This window comes from Maylandia zebra, linkage group LG12 (assembly GCF_041146795.1).
Source record: "Maylandia zebra isolate NMK-2024a linkage group LG12, Mzebra_GT3a, whole genome shotgun sequence".
NCBI classification, from domain to species: Eukaryota; Metazoa; Chordata; class Actinopteri; order Cichliformes; family Cichlidae; genus Maylandia; species Maylandia zebra.
Window position 1 is genome coordinate 4,797,290 of NC_135178.1, and position 11,334 is coordinate 4,808,623.

Below are 11,334 nucleotides of genomic sequence, written 5' to 3' on the forward strand. Positions count from 1 at the left end.
TCCTGCAAGCTCAGTAGCACAGCTGCCTGTACTATTTCTGCCGTTCCTCAAGATGATCACTGATCCTCCTCAAGCCTCTATCCTGGCCTCCGCTTCCATCCTGTAGGCGCCCTTCCTCACTCACTTCTCGTCATGGCACCTCACGACACCTACAAATTAAAATGACCCTCCTCTTGCACCTGGCTTCCGCCATGTGTCAACTCCCTACTGAGACCTGTACAAGAATGTTACACATTCTCTCTAAAACAATCTCCCGCCAACCTGTAACCCTGTGTAAAAACATTAGTCAGCAGTTACATGTTAAGCTCATTTAACTTCATCTGCTTCTCTCACCCCAACCGGTCGCAGCAGATGGCCGCCCCTCCCTGAGCCTGGTTCTGCCGGAGGTTTCTTCCTGTTAAAAGGGAGTTTTTCCTTCCCACTGTCGCCAAAGTGCTTGCTCATAGGGGGTCATATGATTGTTGGGTTTTTCTCTGTATCTATGAAGCGCCTTGAGGCGACTTTTGTTGTGATTTGGCGCTATATAAATAAAATTGAATTGAATTGAATTGAATTAACTCCCAGCTCCACCTGGAACCTGTATCCTGGAAAACAAATCTGTTAAATCAAACATCTTATTTACAACCAACTATAAATCATGAAAGCGATAAAGTATTCAGCATAACAGACAAGTATCATGTTCAGGATTTCTCAAATCATTAAATCACTATTAGTGCCACAATTTATTTTATCCACAATTTAATCAGTGACTTCCTTAAGCAATGTCACTCCACTTGTTTTATCACTATGAGCCCCCTATTAAACTGTTCCATAAAAACTGCATCTCTTATTTGTTTTCTCATGTCCCTTGTCTGTTTTGTACCGAATCCTCCACATGCACTCTTAACAAAAGCAAAACAAACATTAGCAACACATTGACCATCTCGGGTTAGGCGTCAGCCCTCCACATTCCAGAGGTGCTATAAAAAGATTTCCTGTAAAAAGAATCACACTGTTTTCAAGACCGGATGTGTCTCCCCCCATATTCACTCCCCTGTAGTATTCAACATTTTCCCAAGAACACAGTTTAATAGCATCACCAACTCATAACCTATAAACACAGTTTCTTCACACATAAGCCCAGAAATCCTGTAGTAGGAAAACATTATTAGAAAACATTAACTATTTGTCCAGTTATAAATCACATATTCAAAGCACATTAAGAACTGTAATGCTGTAGAGAAGAAAATGCAAATGTTAACGCTGCACAGGTGTATACACCCTTTCTCACAGTAATCTCTGTGAGCAACACAAACCCCTGAACAACACACCTGTTAGATTCACAAACACAGAAAGTGGCATTTAAAAGTTAAATCGTCATGCAACCTCAGATGTTGCTGTCATCCTTCTGCTCCTGTAAAAAGAAACACACATAAATTCATCCACCCTTTTGGCCTATCTAGGTGGAGGTTAACCTTGAGTCGTGGTCAAGTCTTGTCAGCTTTTACCAGTCAGTCAGTTTGTTTTTATTTCCAGTCTTTCATTCATTCATTCATCCATTCTTTGCTGATAGTGGAAACCATCGCCGCATTTAGATTTCCGCGCTCAGCAAAATGACGTCATTTCAAAAAGAAAAACTCATGACTCATAAAGTCACAAACATGCTGCCAGCTGCTGTTTGCAGTAAAGTCAAGCTGTGTGTCTAGTATATTTGTCATGTGACTCCAGACCTTTATTATAAACATGTAAGTGACTAAACTGGGAAGAAAGTCAGTGTATTTCACCTGTATCTGTGTCACAGATACTAAAAACTTTCTGGTTTCTCAGCAAAAGTAAAGGAATATATTAAATTTCAATTCTATTTAATTTATATAGCAACAAATCACAACAACAGTCACCCCAAGGTGCTTTATATCATAAGGCAAAAACCCAATAATAATACAGACAAAATCCCACCAATTAGATGACCCGACCCCCCCCCCCCCCCCCCCCCCTTCCTTAGAGCAAGCACTTAGTGACAGTGGGGAGGAAGAACTCCCTTTTAACAGGAATAACACTCCAGGAGTTCCAGGCTCAGGGAGAGACAGCGATCTGCTGTGACTGGTTTGGGGTGAGGGGAGGAAGACGGGAAAAAAGACACACTGTGGAAAAGAGCCAAAGATTAATAATAAATAATGATTAAAAGCAGAGTGGAGCATAAGAAAATAAATCCAATAAAACCACATCATGGGAAGCCTCCGGCAGGCTAGACCTATTGTAGTGTAACTAAGGGAGGATTCAGTCACCTGATCCAGCCCAACTATATGCTTTATGAAAAAAAAACCCCAAAAGGTTTAAGCCTTAACAGTAGAGTGTGTCTGACTCTGGTTGCACAGAAGAGGGCCCCGAAAGCTGAAGGCTCTGCCTCCCTTTCTACTTTTAAAAATCCCTCAGAACCAAAAGTATATTTGATGACTTTATGGTGTACATTTGTGAGTTATACCAGGGAGTCCATTAGCTCTAAATTTGAGGAGCACAGTATGCAGACTTGAACGCACTGAAGATGTAACACTATTAACAAGATAATCAACCTCTGTGGGAGTAGCGTTTAGGTAGCTCCCCTGCACTGTGTTGGCACATGGTTCATTGAAAGCATCAACTTTCCCTCACTGTGATGCACAACAGTTTAACAGTAAGACTTTATGCCTAAAACCAGGACTTTGAAACTTCATTTAACATTTTAGGTGAATTTCTTGTTTAAAAACAGTTGCTTCTGTAGTGTTATAACAACATTTTTGTAAGGACACTGTTTTCATTTCCCCTCCCTTTAGGACCCTGTCATCAAGATACCATTCAGCAATGTGTACCAGCATGTGTGCACATACCGGGACCTGTACTATAAAACATTTGAGCTTCCCGCCTGCCCACCTGGTGTAGACCCGATCGTCACCTACCCTGTGGCTTTGAGTTGCCACTGCGGTCGCTGTGCCATGGACACATCTGACTGCACCTTTGAGAGCCTGCAACCTGACTTCTGCATGAATGACATCCCTTTCTACTACTAAAAGAAGCTCAATCATATTTAAACACATTATACAGAGTATACGGAAGCTGCCCTGTTGTTTAGAATCAACCAGTAATTACAAAAAAAAAAAAAAATGTTTCTGCTATCGAAATAAACACATGATGAATATTTCTCTCAAACAGTGTCTTAAAAAAAGATAAAAGGTAATTGACGCCTGACGTCTGAAAGTTGACGCCACAGCTGGAGTAACTTTAACTTTCCTCATATCTTAAGGCCAGCAGAGATTCAAAATGACATCTGTGTAAAATTTACATGGAAAAAAGTTCTTTCTGTAAAGTGATATATAACCTAATTCAACAGTTTATGAAGAATTTATGTCCCATTGCTAGTTTCAAGTCTTACTGATGTGACACGATGCATTCACTTCATAAACTGTGGATCCGATTACAGTCAGCCTTAGTAACTCTAATTTGTGACTCTAATTGGATTTCATCTACTTTAATTGGACATTAAAGTAGGCAAGAAAACTACATTGAAGATGGTTGAGCTGGCTAAACGCTGGTGGTAGAGATGAAGATGGCGGCTTGAATGGATCACCTATTAGTGAAGAAACGATTTGACTTTTACCAATGGGATCTTAATATCATAGCTGTTAACCTCCCTTGTGGCCATAAAATGTGGAAGCTGCAATGCCCATCATGTTGAAAAGAAAGTTCAAGTTCTCTGTTCAGCTAAAAGAGACTTTTTCACTGGGATGTCAGACCTCAGGATCTTAAGCAGAGAAACAGCCAGTTTTTTATTGATGAAAAATGTATTTCTTTATTTCTTTATGTGAAATAATTATGGAAGATAAGCAGTCAGATCGGGGTGTCGCTTCAGAACGCAACAACTGACAGCACCTTGGGTCATCCCTTTGTCGCTGACAATGTACCACCTGTTGGTCTTTTCATCATAGCACTCCAGATTGCAGAATAAGCCGCCATTGTAGAAACCTCCAACCACATACAGCTGGTCCTCCAGCACTGCAATGCCGAAGTTTTTACGAGGGTGTAACATGGGAGCAACGTTGCGCCAGCGTCTTGTTCTTGGGTCATATGCGATGACACTACGCAACTGAGTGATACCGTTAAAGCCACCAACCTGTGCAGACAAAGGACTTGTTACAGTCTGTAACGTAAAAATGTTCTGTTGTAAAAAAGTAAATAGGTCTCCAGATTCCAAAATATCTGATTCTAGGGTAATTATAGAAATCACATTCCAATAACCCAGTACATGGTACTTGGAAAATAATACAGACTCCCAAATACAGGTACAGTAAACATTCCATGTTTGAATTTCTGTCCGTAATAAGAGTATGTTTTAAGCTCTTCTTACTACAAAGATTTCGTTATTGTAGGCGACCACGGCTCCCCCAGTCCTCCCGGTTTCCATGGGTGTGATCAGTGTCCACTGGTTGGTGTCAGGGTTGTAGGACTCAGCACATGACAGAGGTTCATCTTCAGTAAGACCACCACAAATGTACACCTAGAAATTAAAATCAAGTTTAAGTCAAAATTACTAGTTAGTTTGTTTGCTTGCTTGTTTTAATCAATTTTAAATCATGCCTTTTATCTGTTTTTGTTTCTAATGTCTCTGTAAAGCACTTTGAATCACCTTGTTGTTGAATTATGCTATACAAATAAATTTGCCTTGCCTTGCCTTGCCTTACTAGAATTAAATGTTTCAGCTTCCAGAAAAAACTTACAAACACTAAAAATGTCTGTGAAGGTTCTCAGTCATCCAGGTCATCGTATTCTAAGGAGCTTGGAAAGAAAAGCATCTGGACTTCTTTAAGTTGCTTGAAGACTTTTCACCTCTCATCCGAGAAGCTTCTTCAGATCTAAGAGTCAAATGGTGGAGAGTCCCAGATTTAAGCCCTGTGGGAGTTTCCCCCCAAGAGGGACAAAGGACCCCCTGATGATCCTCTACCTAATTACATGAGCCAAGGTGTGGGTCACAATCAGCCAGGGTTTCAGGTGAGCTCATTGTGAAACCTGGCCCCACCTTATCAAGCGAATTCCTGAGATCAGATGGCCCAGGATGTGAGTGGGCGTTAAGACGTCTGGGAAGGGAACTCAAAACTAGATTATAGATGGCAGACAGCTGGTGTCGTAAGCCACCGCCTCTGTTCAAAGATGGTCGCTCACAGTGGTCATAAATGGCTTCTTTCACTCCTCTTTCAAACAATCTGTCCTCCCTGTCCATAATGTGAACATTGGCATCCTCGAAAGAGTGACCTTTGTCCTTTAGATGCAGATGGACTGCTGAGTCTTGTCCCGTGGAGGTGGCTCTTCGATGTTGTGCCATGCGCTTGTGAAAAACTAAAAATGTTTTCATCAGATTTCTGTGTAGCTACTTTGCATAATAGTAGTAAAAATCTAAAAATGATGGTGTTATCCTAAAACATTTAGTTTTAGCAGAGGTTTGCTGCATTTATTTTCTGTATTTTGCAGACTTAAAAAATATGGATGCAGAAATTATAAAATTGCTATTTTTCACGATGTGAGGGTGAAGTAACCATAACCTTCTCCCTGAGCTGTTGGATTAATGGTAATAGAAATATTTAGCTTAAAAATAAAATATTATAAAACTGATACAATTCATAAACTATTCATATTTTCCACAGAAAGGTCCAGTGATGATTAAGCCCTCAAGCTGAAAAGTACATTTGCAAATCAGTGCCATGTTAAGCAAAACAAATAAAACAGGAATAAAGAAATTGCCAAGCCATAATATTCTTTTAAAAAAAACATATGTTTACTGAGATTAAATTAACAAAGAGATCCCAACCGAACCAAAAAAAACCAAAACAATCCTTTGCAGGATTGTTATAAGTTTGCAAGAAAAAAAGTACCAACCAAGGAAAGAATGTCTTTCTCAATACTCATGACATAAATCTAAAAAAAATAAATAAATATTCACTTTTTAAAAATTACTCCCATTGGCCAGCTTTATAAGACTATTAAAAAATGTTTTTTGCACAGAAACTCACAGAAAAGTAATATTTTACTGTGCTCTCATGTTCCAGTGCATAAATGCGTTGGTTGGCTGGCTCCAAAAGATAATAAATCCCCATATGTTGTAAATCCAACTACATAGCCTTAAAAATCATTTTTACAGCCAGACACAAAAGGCCAAAAAAAACCTAATCCATATGGATAGCGTCCTGGCTAAAATTTGGGTTTGTGACTGCTTTGGGACGTGTACTGACAGATTAAGGCAGTGGCAGGTGCATTTCTAATGGAATTATGTGACTGTACATTTTATTGACGCAGCTTGTTAACCAAGGTTGTTAGCATTACCAGTTAACTTTGTCCACCACTTTCTCCACAAAACCAACATGGCAGAGATCTTCCACTACCTCAATTCCACTTACCTTGCCGTGTAGTGTTGCAGCACCAGCTTCTGCCCTGGGCTTGTGCATCGATGCAATCATAGTCCACTGGTTGGTGTCAGGCTCATATCGTTCTGCAGTTTTCAGTTTCTTTTGGTTTTGGCACCCGCCCATAGCATATATGCAGCCATTCAGTGTGGCCACACTGAGAAAGCCCCGCTCTTCATGCATCGGCCCCACCTCTGTCCAGGTTTGGTTGGTGAGGCTGAACCTTCTCACATGACGTGAATAGCTTATGAAATCAAAACCTCCGATGCAATAGACACATCCATTGAGGTAAGCACAACCGTAGAATCCCAGAGAAGCATACCGTGTCCAGCTCAGCGGCACCCAGTGGTCAGCTCGGACATTGTACAACTCAATCTTGACACTTGGGAAATGACTCACCCATCCACCAACGGCCAATAAGACTTCAGACGGCAGGCGTGTTTGGGGCATAGGTCTCTCCACAATGGACTCATTTAGCATCTTCATGGCAGTGGTTACCATATCCATGCATGCCGGACTACTACTCACCACATCATTTCTGCTCACAGTGCCAACCAAGTACTCAGTGGGTATTAATAGTAGGCGGACCTGGATGAAAACAAGAATCATAAGGGGAAAAGGCAAGAAATACAACATTAGACTGTATATAAGAGTTGGATGTAGCCACCATGCCACCACCCATTAGTGAAGTATAGCACTATCCCTATAATCAAAATGTCATGGAATCACCCAGATAGCTATGGTAGCTCCTGGCATCGCCTCCAATCAGCTGTGGCATTGCCCTTAAAGACCCTAACATTACCTGTAAAGAGCCACAACATCACCTGCCAAACAGCAATGGCAGGTCATGGCATTACCTCCAAACAAGCAGTGGTGCCACAGTCAAGTTTCAATGCCATTATCTGAGCACTGAGTAACCTCCTGCTGTAGAAACAGGTCCCACAATGAGGGTGTGTCCTGTTGTAAATGCCTAAGGTCCAGTCAGTAAGTTCTGGCAGAACACGATGGGCATAGTCAACTTTTCTGTCAGAAAAGCTAAAGTGCAGTTCAGACACATTATCAATAATGCACTTCTGAAAGTACAAAACAACGGCCAGTTTTATCTGGACGCAAGTGTAAATAATACTTTTACAATTTATTAAGGACTAAATGATGAGCACCTTCTGATGCACACTCCCAAGTGAATTAGAAACACCCCCCCCCAATGTGATTAAGAATGAAGAAGAATGATTCCCCTACATTAACTCTATTACCAAGCCTTAAGTTTGAGTAATTCTGCCATTGCAATTTTAGCTTTTTACACGTCAGCCATAAAAGGCTGATGGGCGAGCAGGTGGGCGGCCTGGACACCCAACTCTGTAAACACAATAGTGTACAATCAAACTTCTTTTTTTTTTTTTTGCATCAGGCATCAAGCTTATGTTTTATTTTTTATTCCTGATTCAAATTGCTACAGCGGAAGTTGCTTTCTATACTTTCAAACTGTACCATTCATTCAACAGCCCCTCACTGAGTAATAAACAAAATAAATGCACTTAGAGGTGCAATTAAATTGATATCCCATTTTCAGTTACCTGCTTGAGCAGTGCGGGCATGTCACACCCACGTTCCACAGGGGAATAGTTGATCCATCTGAGAATGGCCTCAAACACAGTGCTCTCCTGCTTCACATTGAGCTCATCATTCTCGATAAGATCTGATAGTTGCTGCACAGAGAGCTGAAGGAACTCCAAGGAGAGTGCACCAACCTCTTCAAAGTGATGGAGGATGTAGAGAAAGGCCTTTCCCCTGAGGTCAGGACAGTTGTGTAAGTGTGCCAGATTGTAGATACTGACGCAGTTATTTACACAAAGCTTCCTCTCCAGGAAGTCGCAGCAGGCTTGAATGACGCCAGTCACGATAAAGTGGTCTGCTTCCGCCAACAGCTCCAGTACATTGTCCTCCGTCACCACAACAGATTGGGTGTAGGCATATTCCAAAATGAGGCTCATTGCTTTTGGAGACACAGTGGGGAAGTTGTAGACCTTGTTTGATGGTAGTGGTTTGTAGCAGAAGAGATCCCTGTGCAGATTCAGATCAGCATTTTCACATTGTCTCTCTGTCATGGAACTTAAAAAGTACCTGATGTCGTGCAGCTCATAGTTAAATAGCATTTGTATAATTTTTCAGCTGCATGCTTACTTGAGCAAACTGTGATCAAAGAGATATGAAATTAAAGTAACAAAAATCTAAAATGACTTGATTTCAAATGGGCAATCTCCTATTTAAGGTCATCTATTCAGACGTGCAGAAAAACATTCAGCATTGCTGCTATGTTTAGACAGACAGAAAGATATAGAGTTGTCTAGGCATTGTAGCAAATATTCCTATACAGTAACAGGGTTAGGGCGACAGGGGACAGCAGGCATTAAATAGCTGCAAATATAATAACTGAATTTCACATTATCAAATTTACTGACTAGACAGAATTGGAAAGAGCAGACATGTCCCACTGCAACAGAAATGGCATATCATTGGCCACCTCTCAGTCTGGCCCTAAATTGATTACCTGCCTATTTAGACATACAATTTCAGCTAAACTGGTGAAGGCACAGCTAATATCACCACTGATGCGGTCCTTTTGGTGCAGGCCAGTTTGTGCACAAATTTATTAGAACTGCTGCTGCTGTTGTCGTGCTGATGAAATATAATGAGAAAGCCAGTTTATAGCGTCTGTAATCTTTCAAACTACCTCTTAACGGCTCATTGTGGAGTCAAACACAAACCTACACTATATATGTATCCCAACAAACCTCCCAAAATAAATAACTAAATAAAAATACAGGACTGATTTTTTCCCCCCTAAAAATTGCTCCAGAACATTTCTAGTGGTCAAAAAGTACAGTGTAACATTGAAACCTCCCAATACCTGCTGCACTGTGTTACATGAAAACTTTGAAGTAGGATAAATGCAGAACCAACCACAGCCAAACAACACAGGCCTGCTCACCTGAAGTATGCACTGCAGTTACAGAGGATGATCCTGTGAATTTTAAACTCAACATCTCCAGCTCGGATCACAGAGTCACAAACCTGTCCATCCAGAAAAAGCTCCCTAAAGACGGTACTACGGGCGCTGGTCATTATTCAGATGTTACTCAAGATGTTTAAACTTCTAAAAAATCTCCTGTTTAGTGTTTTCCTTTAGAGATCTGCCTACAGTTTGTGAGGTACTTTGTCTAAATTACTGATTACGTTAACGTATGCTGCCTGGAAAGTGTCACTACTCTGTTTATATTTGAAAATCATAGTGCATCATTCCGTTAACTGACTGTGTGCACGTTAGCATATGCTACTTCCGGTGCGGAAACGCCTTTGGGGAGCTTTGTTTCCGGTGTCCTATTCGCGCCTGGTTTATGGTCCAAAACAAGTTAAGCAAATGAATGAATCAAGCGGCAATTTACATTTCTATAGATGTCTTGGGCATTTACCCAATATATCTGTAAATGATGTTCATCGACTTGTCGATATTTTTTCCCTGCACCTCAGGGCAAAAGAGAAAAGGGATTCAAATGTTATATTTCTCAGCTGTCCCTCGTTTATCGCGGGTGTTATGTTCTAAAAATAACCAGCGATAGGTGAAATCAAGTTGCCAATTTTATTTTTTGACGGTGCAAAACGTTTCGTGGACATCGTGGACATACAGTACTGCACTTCAGAGTCACACTGCAGCGATTCTGTACTGTACAGGAGAGACGTCACGGAGGAGATCGTCTGCAGCGATCAGGACACAATGTGACATAAAAAAAAATAAGCATGCAAACTTGCACTAAAAAAATCTGCGAAACAGCGAGGTGAAAGGTGAACCGCGTTATTAGCGAGGGACCGCTGTAATTTTGAAGGTAAGTCACAACATACTCTTCGTAAATACTAATGTATAGAAACCGTTACCAGCAATCATTCATTTTTTGTGTGGCTTTTTTCAGGGTTTGTTAACATGCTGTGTAGGTGTGTACTTGACTAGCTGATCTCGACATAACGGGGAAACATCTGGTTTGACTATTCTTCACCTGTAGTTTGAATGCTGAACATTTGCCTGTTTAAATCATGAGACCAGTCACTATACAGAGATGTGCTTCTGAATGTGGACGAGGTGTCTTCTGCTGCAGTGATGTAAACAACTGATCGATCTAAACTCTTTAAATGTCAAAATTGATCATTAGATTTTTTATGACACAACAGTGGTGAGTGTTCCCACCTTCTGCTCTTTGTAACTTAACGCCATCTTTCCGTTTTCGAGTTTTGGACATGATTTTGGAGTATATCTTCGCAGTAGCGATTGACCGCAAAGTAAAGCTACCGGAAATGTACAACCCCACATCCGGTCTCAAACCAGGAATTTAGCATTTTCTCGTACACAGGGTCAATTTGGTTCCACATATTTGTGAGAGCAAACATTCTCTGTCATGAACTTAAACAAGAACCGATTGAGCTCAAGGATGAGTGACTCCCACTTGCGTGATATTTTATGCATCTCAACCACTTCCCTCAAAGCACACCTAATTGCTTTACTAAACTCTAGATCTCAGTATCACCCCTCTCATTAGTCCAGGGATGCCCAAATTCTGTACTGGAGAGCTGCTATGCATGTTTTAGTTCTTTCTGGTTTAGCACAGTTGAATCAAATGAAGAGCAGGCCTCCAGGAGTGACATCCCTGCATTACTCATGTGTTTCTGAACAGTAAAAAGCATAAAGCATGCTAATGCAATACACAAAAGGAAACGTATTTTGTTAAACTCTTAAGATTTGGTTTTAAGTGTTGATGTTATGCTCTTAATTCATAGTTGAGTGTGTTGTGTACATATTGTGTAAATTTACAAATGTGTTTATTTCTTGCAGCAAGTGAACTTCCAGTTGTGCAATCTTCCAGTATGTGAAAAACTTTGGCTT

The 11,334-nt window shown here is 40.7% G+C and overlaps 2 protein-coding genes across 4 annotated transcripts in view; one reads left to right on the forward strand and one right to left on the reverse strand.

The window, feature by feature from the left end:
• Positions 1-2,913, forward strand: part of LOC112435675 (glutathione hydrolase 5 proenzyme) — a 30,705-nt gene extending 27,792 nt beyond the window's left edge. For 2 of the 3 annotated variants that reach the window (XM_076890589.1, XM_076890590.1), the window contains one exon: positions 2,790-2,913. The gene's annotated coding sequence lies outside the window, so the exon portion shown is untranslated. The remainder of the gene's footprint in view (positions 1-2,789) is intronic. The other variant, XR_013101059.1, reaches the window with a different exon arrangement.
• An 862-nt stretch (positions 2,914-3,775) lies between these two features.
• LOC112435674 (kelch-like protein 10) lies at positions 3,776-9,717 on the reverse strand. The gene is made up of 5 exons (XM_024804506.2): positions 9,394-9,717; positions 7,979-8,465; positions 6,399-6,992; positions 4,358-4,507; positions 3,776-4,123 (listed from the first exon to the last, which is right to left on the reverse strand). The coding sequence occupies exons 1-5, from the start codon at positions 9,525-9,527 to the stop codon at positions 3,824-3,826; spliced, it is 1,665 nt and encodes a 554-aa protein (XP_024660274.2). The 5' UTR covers positions 9,528-9,717; the 3' UTR covers positions 3,776-3,823.
• Between the last annotated feature and the right edge of the window lie 1,617 nt (positions 9,718-11,334).